This window comes from Sciurus vulgaris (genome assembly GCF_902686455.1).
Source record: "Sciurus vulgaris genome assembly, chromosome: 11".
Lineage (NCBI taxonomy): Eukaryota > Metazoa > Chordata > Mammalia > Rodentia > Sciuridae > Sciurus > Sciurus vulgaris.
This window is the reverse complement of record NC_136472.1, coordinates 84,250,813-84,264,968: the sequence shown is the minus strand read 5'-3', so window position 1 is coordinate 84,264,968 and position 14,156 is coordinate 84,250,813. Positions and strand designations below refer to the sequence as shown.

General features: G+C 33.0%; 1 protein-coding gene across 8 annotated transcripts in view; it reads right to left on the bottom strand.

Moving 5' to 3' along the window:
• Positions 1-14,156, bottom strand: part of TMEM135 (transmembrane protein 135) — a 235,224-nt gene that overhangs the window by 203,298 nt on the left and 17,770 nt on the right. For 3 of the 8 annotated variants that reach the window (XM_079105600.1, XM_079105601.1, XM_079105602.1), the window contains exons 2-3: positions 11,190-11,317; positions 8,671-8,763 (exon numbers count right to left, since the gene is read on the bottom strand). The exons of 2 other annotated variants lie outside the window; for them this stretch is intronic. In XM_079105600.1, coding sequence (XP_078961726.1) covers positions 8,671-8,763; positions 11,190-11,317 — 221 coding nt within the window. Of the gene's footprint in view, positions 1-8,670; positions 8,764-10,939; positions 11,078-11,189; positions 11,318-14,156 lie in introns of those variants that run through there. 3 more of the 8 variants (XM_079105606.1, XM_079105607.1, XM_079105604.1) reach the window with 2 other exon arrangements.

Genomic DNA, 14,156 nt, shown 5'->3' with positions numbered 1-14,156 from the left:
ATGAAAATATTCTCAATACTTTTGGTCATCTGAGAAATGCAAATGAAAGCCATAATGACAGACCACTTCACATTCACTGGGATGACTACAATCGGAAAAACATACCATAACGAGTGCTGGCCAGGAATTAAGAGAAATGAGACACTTCATACACTGTTGGAGGGAATGGAAAATATGCAATCACTTTAGTAAACACTTTGGCAGTTCCTCAAAAGGTTAAAAAGAGTCACCATATAAGCCAGTAATTCCTCAACTCAGTACAACACAGAAAAATGAAATACTATATCCACAAAAAGAGGTGTATGAAAATGTTCATAACAGCATTATTCATAACCAAGAAGTAGAAAACAATCCAAATTTCCATCACAATAAACAGATAAGTAAAATGTGGAATAGTCATATAATGGATTATTATTTGGAATAAAAAGCAATGAAATAATGATACATATAACATCTTTGACTCTTAAAATCAATACACTAAGTAAAAGAGGCCAGTCACCAATGACCACATACAGTGTGATTCCATTTATTTGAAATAACTACAATAGATAAACATATAGACACATAAAATTGATCAATGATAGGCTAATGCTGGGAGAGTGGGAAATAAATGATACCTGGGGAGGAGTGACAGTTAACAGGTTTATTTTTCAGGTGAAAATTTCTAAAATTGTGTTGATTGAACTACTCTGTAAATCTATTTAAACCAAGGAATCGTGTATGCTTTTAAAAAGAATGAATTAAATGGATATGAATATATGACTCAATAAAGTTACCACAAAAACAATAATACCATTTGCAATTGTTTCCCCAAAGGGAAACACTTTTTTGTAAATGTTAACGAAACATACATAAGATGTATTCTACATATTATAAAGACAGATGAAAAAAATTAAAGATTTAAATAAATTAGGAAGTAATACCATGTTCATCAATAAAGCAGACAAAAAATGGAAACAACAAAAATGTCCCTAAAAGACTAATGTTTAAACAAACTCTTGTACATTCATGTAATGGAATACTACTTAGCAATAAAAAGAAACGAACGAGTGATACAGTTAACACCTTAGATGGATCTCACAGGCATAATACTTAGTTCGGGGGGAAAAAAAGTCTCTGTAAAAAAGGTTATGTATTGCACATATTCATTTACACAATTTTCTAATTTCCTAAAAATGACATAAATATATAAGTAGAAAACAGGAAGTGGAGAAGAGGGGTGAAATTACAAAGGGACAGAACAAGGGACATATTTTGTGATGATGAAACAGGTTTATCTACAGTGGTGGTGGTAAAACAAATCATACATGAGGAGAAACTGCATAGAACTGTATACATTATAAATGATATGAGTGCATGTAAAAGCTGGGAAATAATTAATAAGGTCTATAATATAGGAAAGTAATGTCAACCTCCTCATTTTATATTATACTATGTAATATGTGAACATTAAAAAGAATGGTCATTTCAAAATTAAAAGTTGAAAATAAAAGAAAGAAATTAAAGAAAACCTTAGAAGATGGAAAGATCTCCCAAGTTCTTGGATAGGCAGAATTAATATTGTCAAAATGGCCATACTACCTAAAGTGCTATACAGATTCAATGCAATTCCAATTAAAATCCCAATTATGTACCTTACAGAAATAGAGCAAGCAATTATGAAATTCATCTGGAGGAAGAAGAAACCCAGAATAGCTAAAGCAATCCTTAGCAGGAAGAGTGAAGCAGGGGGTATCACAATACCAGAACTTCAACTCTACTACAAAGCAATAGTAACAAAAACGGTATGGTATTGGTACCAAAATAGAAAGGTAGATCAATGGTACAGAATAGAGGACATGAACACAAACCCAAATAAATACAATTTTCTCATACTAGACAAAGTTGCCAAAAATATGCAATGGAGAAAAGATAGCCTCTTCAACAAATGGTGCTGGAAGAATTGGAAATTCATATGCAACAGAATGAAACTAAACCCATATCTCTCACCATGCACGAAACTAAACTCAAAATGGATTAAGGACCTTGGAATCAGACCAGAGACCCTGCAGATTATAGAAGAAAAAGTAGGTCCAGATCTTCAACACGTCGGCTTAGGACCAGACTTCCTCAACAGGACTCCCATAGCACAAGAAATAAAAGCAAGAATCAATAACTGGGATAGATTCAAACTAAATAGCTTTCTCTCAGCAAAGGAAACTATCAGCAATGCGAAGAGAGAGACTACAGAGTGGGAGAAAACCTTTGCCGGTCATACTTCAGATAGAGCACTAATCTCCAGAATCTATAAAGAACTCAAAAAACTCTACACCAAGAATACAAATAATCCAATCGACAAATGGGCTAAGGAAATGAATAGACACTTCACAGAAGAAGATCTACAAGCAATCAACAAACATATGGAAAAATGTTCAACATCTCTAGTAATAAGAGAAATGCAAATCAAAACCACCCTAAGATTCCATCTCACTCCAATTAGAATGGCGATTATCAAGAATACAAGCAACAACAGGTGTTGGCGAGGATGTGGGGAGAAAGGTACACTCATACATTGCTGGTGGGTTGCAAATTAGTGCAGCCACTCTGCAAAGCAGTGTGGAGATTCCTTAGAAAACTTGGAATGGAACCACCATTTAGCCCAGCTATCCCACTCCTTGGCCTATACCCAAAGGACTTAAAATCAGCATACTACAGACATACAGCCACATCAATGTTCATAGCTGCTCAATTCACCATAGCCAGATTGTGGAACCAACCTAGATGTCCTTCAATTGATGAATGGATAAAGAAACTGTGGTATATATATAGAATGGAATATTATTCAGCCATAAAGAATGATAAAATTATGGCATTTGCAGGCAAATGGATGAAATTGGAGAATATCATGCTAAGTGAGATAAACCAATCTCAAAAAACCAAAGGACGAATGATATCGCTAATAAGTGGATGATGACGACACATAATGGGGGAAGGGAGGGGTTAGTGTTAGGGTTAGAGTTAGGGTTAGGGAGGGGGGCAAAAATGAAGGAAGGAAGGACTGTATAGAGGGAAAAGAGGGGTGGGAGGGGTGGGGGGAAAGGGAAAAAAACAGAATGAATCAAACAACATTACCCTATGTAAATTTATGATTACACAAATGGTATGTCTTTATGCCATGTACAAGAGAAACAACATGTATCCCATCTGTTTACCATAAAAAAAAGAACAGCAAAATGATTTACTGACTCAAATGATTACTCCTCTTAAGAATATAACCTTTATTATTGACAAAAAAAAGTTGAAAATAGACCACATAGTGATATAGTAAAGATACTATAGTATAGTATAGTATAGTATAGTATAGTATAGTATAGTATAGAATAGTATACTATTGTTTCACAAACATAAAGACATACTAAGCAAATGCAAGCAAAAAGAAAGCAAGTGTTGTGATCTTGCTATCTTAAAGCATAGAACTTATGCTAAAAGGCATTAGATGGAAAACATTTTTTTAATGCTAGACATTCCATCTCCAGATGAAGTGTTGTGGTTTGGATATGAGGAGTTCCCCAAAAGCCCACGTGTGAGACAATGCAAGAATGTTCAGAGGTAAAATGATTAGATTATGAGAGCTATAACTTAACTCTGATTAATTAATTAACGCACTGATACACATTAACTGGGTGAGTGGTAAGCGTAAGCAGGTAGGTTGTAGCTGGAAGAAGTAGGTTACTGAGGGCATGCCCTTGAGGTTTATGTTTACTCCCTAGTGAGCCGGAATACTCTCTATGCTTCCTGGTTGCCATGTTCTGAGCTGCTTCTCCTCTGGCCCAGAGATATGGAGTTAGTTGACCATGGACTTTGAAACTCTGAAACGATAAGCCAAAATAATCTTTCCTCCTCTATGTTCATCTTGTCAGATCTTTTGGTCACAGCAACAAACTAGCTAACTAAAGCATGAAAACAGAACCAAAACAGCATAATAGTATAGATCTTATGACTATTTTTTCAACTTTTGAACCCTAATAATACACAATGCACTTTTTTTCAAGCATTCATAAAACAGTAACAAAAACTGGGTATAAATTAAGCCACAAAGAAAGCTTTATGATAAAGTTTCATAAAGAGAAAATATCATAAACAATATTCTCAGGCAAGAAGGCACTAAAACTAGAAATTAGTAACAGAGGGCCTTTATCTGTTTATGCTTATTACAAAATAATTCTTATATCAAAGGAGAAATACAAACTAAAACTGCAGAATTTCTAGAAAGTGATGATGAATATTTTACATATCAGAATCTGTGGGACACAACTAAAGCAGTGATCAGAAGAAAATTCAGAGCCTTAAATACTAATAGTAATAGAACTTAAATAAGAACAAACTCCTAGAAGAAAATTTAAGGTCAACACTCCAGCATATAGGCACAGGAAACAACTTTCTCAATACAAAGCTTAAAGCTCAGGAAATAACGCCCAGAGTTAATATATTGGGATGTCATCAAATTAAAAAGCTTCTGCAATTGGAAACAATTGGGAATGTGAAGAGAGCACCTCCAGAATGGGAGAAAATCTTTGCTAGCTACTCTTCTAACAGAGTATTAATATCTAGAATATATAAAGAGCTCAAACACTTTATACCAAAAAAATCAAATAACCCAATTAATAAATTGACAAATGAATTAAACAGACACTTCACAGAAGAAATACAAATGGCCAACAAATATATGAAAAAATGTTCAAGATCATTAGCAATTAGGAAAATGCAAATTGAAACTACACTGAGATTGTCAGGGTCGCTCGCCTCTAAGGGCCCCCGGAGGCGCGCACACCCTGGCCTGATCAAGATGCGGCCTGGCGCGGTGCCAGAAAAAGCTTGAAGCTGTTAACAAGTTTCAGGAACTACTCCTGATTGGCTGATGTACCTTGTGCTTGGCTTGTGTACGGTACATGTTTTAGGCGTTCACTTGATATGTCCATTCATTCGCCACAGGTACAACTTTCTGATTGGTCCCTGTATTCTTTATAACCTGGAGTAGTTCCGCATTGGAAAGCCTTTTGTCCACATTAAAAGGAAGAAGCTTCACTGCACCAAAAAAGGCTTACGTGTTATCATTTCCTCCGTGGGCGGTGGGAAGTGATAGAGATTTCATTGCACACCAGTCAGAATGGCAGTCATCAAGAATATAAACAATAATAAATGCTGAAGAAGATGTCAAGAAAAAGGAATACTTTTACTCTGTTGGTGTAAATTAGCAAAACCACTATGGAAATCAGTATAGAGGTTTCTTAAAAGACTGCACATATAACCACCATTGATCCAGCTATACCAGACTTCAGTATTTATCCTCAAGAATTAAAATCATCATATTACAGTGATATATGCATACCCATGTTTATAGCAGCATAATTCACAATAACCAAGCTATGGAATCAAACTAGGTGTCTATCAACAGATGGATGGATGAAAAAAATGTGGTATATATACACAATGGAGTTTTACTCAGCCATAAAGAAAAATGAAATTATGTCATTTGTATGGAAATGGATGGAACTAGAGACCATTATAATAAGGAAAATATATCAAACTCAGAAGGTCAAGGGTCGTTATGTTTTCTCTCAGATGCAGAAGCTAGAGAGAAATTGGGAAGCTAGAGAGGAAAGAGGAAAAGAAAGGTGGGGTGGATCTCATGGAAATCAAAGGCACCAAGAGGTGGGAAGTGTGGAGGGAGGGGGGAAATGCTGGGGAGTGACAGTGGCCAAACTATATTGTCATACTGTGTCATACATGTACAAATATATAACAATAAATCTCATCATTATGTACAACTACAATACACCAATTTTTAAAATGTGGAAAAAAATGAAAAAATAAAACAAATAGTATTGAACTAAAAAAGTTATAAAAATCAAAGCAGCCAAAAGAAAGTAAAAATAAAAAAACAATAAAAACAAGAATTGAATTAGAGCACCAAAAGAGAGTTAAAGGTATAGCTCAGTGGTAGAGCACTCACCTAACATGCATGATGACCTCAATTTAATCAGGGTTTAAAAAATAAAAACAAAAATAAAAAACTGTAGAATCAATAAACAAAATAATTCACTGGGAAAGAACAAAATTACTAACTTAATAAAAATAAGAATGACAGAATTATACAAAATAAGTTAAGAAATAACATAGAAAACAATTCAGTCAAATCACAACAGACTACTTTGTTCAACTTCATGTAAATAAATATAAAAACCTTTTAAAATTGACAATTTCTGGAAAATAAATGTTTTTGTAAAAAATAGATAAGTTTCCAGCGATTAGAGAAAGTTACTCAAGCCCTTTATTGTGTGAGTTGAAAGCTTAAACAGAACAATTTCCATACAGGAAACTGATAAATTTTTCTAAGAACTACCACCTAAAAGAATCATCAGACCCAAGAGATTTCAAAGAGGGAAAAAAAGCAACCTTAAAAGACCAGAAAATTCATTGCTATTTAAATTATTCAAGAACAAGGGTAAGAGGCAGAAAATTACATATTTTCTGAAGTAAATATTACACCAATACCCAAGCATGATAAAGAACAAGCACACACACAATTAGTAGCTGATCTCACAAATACTGATGTATTCCTGCAAATCCATTAATCTAATCTACCACAAATAATAAACGTATTGGAAATATCTGTTAATCATCACCTTCATCACATATTCAACTTGGCCCATGGAAATATGAACCTTTTGATGGCCTCAGCATCATCTACAAAGTATACTCTTATCAAGAATGTTTAAGTTGAATCTAATCAAGCCTTCAGACCGAGTTTCAAGTTTACAGAAAATTCATTAGATAAATGAACCAATTAAACAATTCCATGAGAATACAATTCAGATGAAACCAAAAATGTATTATTACAAGAAGTCAACTGTCCGGATCAGTTTAATAAGTCAATTATGTGGGAAAAAACTAAGTAGACTATCCTACTTTAAAAGAAATTTTGAAAATAAAACAATATACATAAACTTTGACGATAGTCTAATTCAAAGAAGCAGCTATAAAAGCCATTTTAGGACAATATGGACTGGTTGGTATTAAGCAATGATTTTTAATTTTCTTATATGTGATAATGATGTTATAATTATGCAGAATATCCTTATTTTAGGAGATACATGCCAAAGTATTTAGGATTAAAGCAGTATGATGCCTACAACATGCTTCCACATGGTACACACACACACAAAACCATATATACATACACATACATTCACATACAAAGTAAAAATGGCAAAATGTTAACTGTTGACCATAGTTAATGGTTAAATACAGTTTCTGTTGAAAGTAAGTACATAACTACAAAAGATCACTGAAGTACTAAAAGTAAATAAATCATAGTACACTTGATTTAAAGGATCTTTAAAGTTTGATACGAGTGACATAAATTTTGAACATACATTTTCAAACCAAACATTCACATTTTTAAATGATCAGGAAGTTACAATCACCAGAAAATCTCTCATTACTTACAGGGAAAAAAAAAAACAAAAAAACCAATAATACTTAAAACATATATAACATTTAACTATGTGCAGACACCATTCTAAGTGTAAAAATACATATATTAACTCAGTTATATAAACAACCTAACAAGTTATCACTATTTCCATTTTTCAGGTAAGGAATAAACAGACACATTAAGTGGCAGAGCCAGAATGCCAAAGTTACACAGTACAGCTACAGCATCCACACTGCAGCTACCATACTATACTGTCCTCTTAGGTAAAAGGAATATTTTCCTGGCATTGCTGACTTCATTTTGCAGAGGTAATAACATCCACCATTTTTTTGAATTTAGTAATTCTAACAATCCATAAGGATTATGATAAACCAGAGAATTACAAAAATTCAGATGGTATTACATTTACAAAAGGGCATCATTAACAATGGTTTTAGGTGATTTAAGTAAATATTTGGTTATCTGAGATCTGCTCATACTCTTAAGAGGGAATCTTTATAAACTACTAGAATAACGATCTTTATAAACTACAAAGTTTAAACACATGACCCCATTTGATTTCCTGGAACAAAGGTAGATAAATTTCTCAACAATTAAAAATATTATTCATAGGATGACAGTCTCTTATACAAAAGCTTTAATTTCAACTAGTGATCTGAACGGTTTACATAAGATTGCAGCATTCAGTACAGATCTTATTAATTCACAAGGAAAATTTCAAGTTCATAAAAATCAAAATACTTTTCTATACCTGGATGCCTTAAAAATAATAATTCATATGACAGAGATCATTCAATGAGCCTGAAGCAAAGTTTAGATCTATATGATAATAGAAAGCTATTATTAATGTTATTAGGCATGATAATGGTATTATGGCTGTAGAAAAGGTCTTTCATGAATTTGCATAGTCCATGTTTTAGTTAGGCCATATTATAGAACCCTCTAATTTTTTAGTAAACAGAAGCAAATGAGTATTATTGCTCTAAATATTAAGCTTTATATTTCATAAACATAAATAAAAACATTCTATAAAATTAATTTTTATTCAAGTATCTGTAGAATTGAAAGATTATATCTAGAAATATTGCTCATTCCTGGACTATAAGTGATAAGCAAAAAATAAACAATAACTATAGTTGGAGTGGGGGATGGGGAACCAGTTCTATTAAATACGTAGATATGTAGAATTTTACCTGCTTTTTCTTTCAATTAGAATGGCCATATAAGATGCTGGTAAAGCGGCACCAAAGCCAGGAGTCCATGAGTAGAATTTTCCAAGTATCTTCCTGAAATTCAAATTTGGAATTTTTGTATGAAATTCCTAGTTGGTCATTTCATTTATCACAAATAGAAGTTTCCCCTCACAGTCTACCCTCTATACTTCAAATAAGCATGTCCAAAACCAGACTCATTGTCTCTCTTTCCCCTATCACCACAAACTTGTTCTCCCTCCTTTATTTTCCTAGTGGCATCAACAATTACCTATGTGTTATGTTTGACACTTAAGAGTCATTTTCAATTCCTATTTTCCTTACGTAATATAATAAATTATACCCTTAAATTATTCCATATATGATTCATTTCTCAAATTCCTCTCCAACCTACTGCCCCTATGTTGATTAAGTCCTTCAACATCTTTTATAATAGCAAACTAATGGATTTGGCTAGTCTAATAAACTAATTTCCTTCTAATAATTTAATCAATCATGTTCGTTCAGACATTCCTTCAATTCAAACCTACTGGCTATGCAAACCTTCTGAGGAATGATAATACTATCAGTCTCATATAGCTGTTGAGATATTTCTCAGCACCACACAGGGCACACAGAAGGAACTCAAAGTATTAGAATAGTGCCCCATACATTATATATGACCATCAGCTACTTGAGTTTTTAAAGGGGGGGGGGGGGACCCAGAAACCTAGAGACATTAGGAAAACTCTTCTTCCTTTTAAAACAATATATTTCTAAGAAAGGGAAAGTAGTACATACAAATTATAAGAAATTATCTGAACAAGAGAATCAATTGATAAATGATGCATGGTAGGAAAAAATAGATCGGGATCAAAATGATGGATGAAATTATCTTTTTATCTGAAGCTCAGATCTAAAGGACTGGAAAAACTACTTTAGATACTTAACTTTGCTATTTCTAAAATGGATATCGCAAACCTGCCTGAGAAGACTGGAGGTAATTTCTCCTCCAATATAAAATCCACAAAGGACTTAACGAGTTACTGAATAGAAAATCTAAAAGAAAATTAAAATGAACTCATTGAATCAGTTATAGGAAGATCATGGATGTTACCTTAATAATACTTAATTATAATATTACACAAATAATTATTAACTATAAATACTTCATGCTTCTATAACTTAACCAAACAGGTTCATAGAACATAAAGAAATATGCTGCGACAGCAATTTGTTGCAATTTTTTATTCTTATTATTTGTAACCTTATTTTTAGAGCTTCAACAAGTCTTTGAAACTTCCCAAGACCACATGATGAAGAAAATTCCTGACACAGATTTTCAAGTCAATTTAAAGATATGATTTGCTTAACAGTATGAAAAACTTACTAGGTATTTTCTGCAATATCTAAAAGTTTACAAATATTAATACTTTGAGGAAAAGTCTATAAAATGTATTTGAAAATTAAATATTTAATTGCAGTTAAAATATATAGAACTACTTTGGACAACATAAATAAAAAGATAATGTGAAGTAAATATTTTAACTTTACAGAAAATAAGTTTATTTTTAACAATCAGTGCTGAAAAAGATAAAAAGTATGTAATAAATATGTTAGGTTTGTCACAGCACTCAAAAGACTGAATTCTATCTGCATCTATAATGTATAAAGCATGAAGCATGGACAATATTACAAGACTGAATCAGAACCAAATGTTCCAACAGTAGGACATACCAGGAGTTAACTTATTTTTTCATAAAAACATGCATTTTATAGTCATTTTGAAGTTTGCTCACTATATATGGTCCTAACCTATATCATAGTCACTTTGAATTTCTGATCTACGAAACTGAGGAGTGAAGAAATTCTGATCAGGGCTGGGCTATAGCTCAGTGGCAGAGTGCTTGCCCTGCATGTATGAAGCACAGGGTTCCATCCTCAGCACCACATAAAAATAAGTAAAATAAAGGTATCATGTCCATATACAACAAAAAATATTTAAAAGAAGAAATTCTGATCAACAAATTAGAATTATAATAGAACTCAGAAAATATATGATACACAAAAGTATTTTTGTTATATAAGCATACTAATAATTTGAAATGTATATAATATCTTGAGGCCAAGAAGCCCATAGTTCCTGGTGGTTTTTTGGGGAGTGGTGGTGGCAGGTATTGAACTCAGAGGCACTTGACCACTGAGTTACATCCCCAGGCCTATTTTGATTTTATTTAGTGATAGGGTCTCACTGAGTTGCTTAGTGCCTCACCTTTGTTGAGGCTGGCTTTGAATTCAAGATCCTCCTGCCTCAGACTCCCGAGCAGCTGAGATTACAGGTGTGAGTCACCAAACCCAGCAGCTCCTAGTTTTATAAACTATCTTTGAAACAAATGTCATTTATCTGCTTAAAAAAATAGAAATAAAAGAAGTGACTACACAATAGCTATATAAACATCTGTTTGTTTCCATTTCAAAAACAGAATTTGTATTAATATCTAGTGGTGATTATGAGTACCAACCTTAAAATGCAAAAGAAAGAAATATACAAGGCCCCATTAGCAGTCAGAAATGAAGCGGATTGTAGGATCTCAGGGAGTAGTTTGTATAAATAATAGTCTAATTTTCGTTTCCGGAGAATTGCTGCAATCTGGAAAGAGAAAGGCTTTTTTGTTTAATCCAAACAACTGTTATTAACTTAAATTAGTTCTTATGTGGAAGCTACTGAATAAAACATGTATTTAAAAATAAAAGTAAAAACTATGGCATTGTACTAGCTCCTTGATAAAAATATAATTTCAAGGACAGAAAGGAGACACTTGAATATACTGAGGGTAAAATACTAAGAAATTAAAACTTGGGTCATATAATGAGTATAAAATCATAAATTGAGAAGCATTTATAATACATTTAACAGTTTTAAACTGAAAAATGAAATATACCTCTAACTGGAAAAATAAATTACCATTCTAATAAAATCAGATGCCATAACAAAACTATATTACAAATTTTATCAGTCTACCATTACTAGAGAATTTTAATGATAGAAAACAAAAAGAAATTATTCAGTTATTCAAACATGACTATTTTAAAACCAAAGAATGCCAGGAATATAAAAAGTAACAAAGTTAATGATTTCTAGCTTCCTGGAGCCCATGTAAAAAGATCTAATAAACCATTACTAAGAATCTAATAATAACACAGGTAAGCACCACATGCCACTAGGATACAGAAAGAGAAGATTGTAGAAGTTTATGACAGTAATCTTGCATTAAAAAATATTAATCTATCAGTCTTTATAACATAGCTTTAAATTTAGATTAAAAACTTTTCCAGTGAACTTTGAATTTTAATCGTTTAATTATTAATTATTTTGTTTAATGGCTAATTTCCCTAACAATATATCAAAATAAAGACATGATATTTAGTTACTGATCACATTATTAATGCTATACGAAATAAAACAAAATAAATCATGATATGCTCAAAATGTGGATTATAGATATTTAAAAATGATTAAGTGTTAGTAATACAATTCACAGGTACCATGGAAGTTTAGTAAAGTGAGTTTAATATAAAGTATGCAGAAGTTTCATGGAAAAGGGAGCATGAGCTAGATTTAGAACAGAATCCTCACAAGTCATGGGAAGGAATACTTTTCTACCACAACCAAACAGTATATCAAAGGAGTGAACATTAGAACAACAGGTTCAAGGAATGGAGGAGGTATAAGAAAGGACAAAACTGACTGGAGAGCAAGAAAACTCCTCATTCACTCCCTATCTTTCTGGAGATATTTTCCCTAAGTTCAGTGTCAACAATCTAAAGGCCTCTTCTAAGTTCTTCTGATTACCCCCTTGAAATCTCTGAAACTGACCACCTCCTATTCAATTCAACTACCATACACACAAAAAAACAATGATGAAGACCTAATCCTTGCTTTCAGGGAATATAAAATTTTGATAAGGACAAAAACATATATAATAAACTAGAAAATGGCAGAATGGAAAAGGCAAGAGGAAGAAACATACATGAGGAAGTTGGGAAGGACAAGTGATAATGTCAGGAAGATTTAACTGGACTCTTAATGTGAGTCTTCACAGGCAGAATTTTAACAGGTGAGAAGTTTCTATGAAAGTGCATTCTTTTCACTCCCCAATTATCTACCTAAAGGCTATTCCTTTTTAGCAATTTGCCATCAAACCTCAATACGTATTCTACATGTGCTGTCTCCCACAGTATCACCTATTATCTGAATGTAGGAATTCCTATAATAACCCTAACCTGTTCCCCAAAATTTAAATCCACACTTCAAATGTGTACTGGGCACACCAGCACAGATATTCCATGAATACCCAAAAAATCAAGTGATCCAAAAAAGAACTCATTGTATTTCTCAAAAACGCTTTTACTTCTGAGTTGCCTACCCCAAGTATCAGTATCATATTCAACCAAACAGGAATAAAAAGTTGGTGTCATTTTTAATTCCTCCTTCATCCTCAGCCATCACCTCAGTTTCCATTATCTTCAGGATTTAGAATGCAATTTCTCTTTCATTTTAGACTTAACAATGGGCAGAAACTGGTAGAGTTATATATTCACATAGTTACAGATCAGAGGATACAAGATAAAAATCCCAAAATCAATTGTATTTTTATGTAAGAGCAATGAACACATACACATCACAATAAAAAATATGGCATTTATAACTTCTCAAAAAGATGAAATACTTGGGTACAAATCTCTAGCACACTTATAGTATCCGTATGCTGAAAACTACACTACACAATGCTAAAGAGAGAAATCAAAGATGTACACAAGTGGAGAGGTAATCTGTGTTAGTCAGCTTCCCATCACAGTGATAAAATGCCTGAAATAAATAACTTATAAGGAAGAAAAGTTTATTCTGGCTTACAGTATCAGTCCATGGTCAGTTTATGCCACTGCTTTTGGGCCTGGGGTGGGAGCATGTAACAGAAGAAACTGCTCATTTCTTGACAGTCAGGGAAGGAGAGAGACATGCAGTGGCTAGAGACCCAAATCCCCTCAAAGGCACACACCCAATAATCTAAATTCCTTTCACTAGGCTTCACCTACTAAAGGTCTTCCACCTCACAATAGCACCCCGGGATGGAGATCAAGCCTTAAATCATGCACCTCTGAGAAACATTCAAGATCTAAACTATAGGGGTGGCAGTTGTAGCTCAGTGATAGAGAGTTTGCCTAGCATGTGTGAGGCACTGGGTTTGATTCTCAGTACCACATATGAATAAATAAAATAAAGTTCCATTGACAACTAAAAAAATTTTTTAAATGTCTAAACTATAGTATATGCCATGTTCATGGATTAGAAAACTCAACATGGTTAAAATATGTTATAAACTAATAAAAATACATAAGTAAAATGGAAGCTAAATAAGTTATAGGCAGATCTAACAATTCCTATCAGAATCCAGAAAGATTTCTATACAGACAAGAGAATTCTAAAA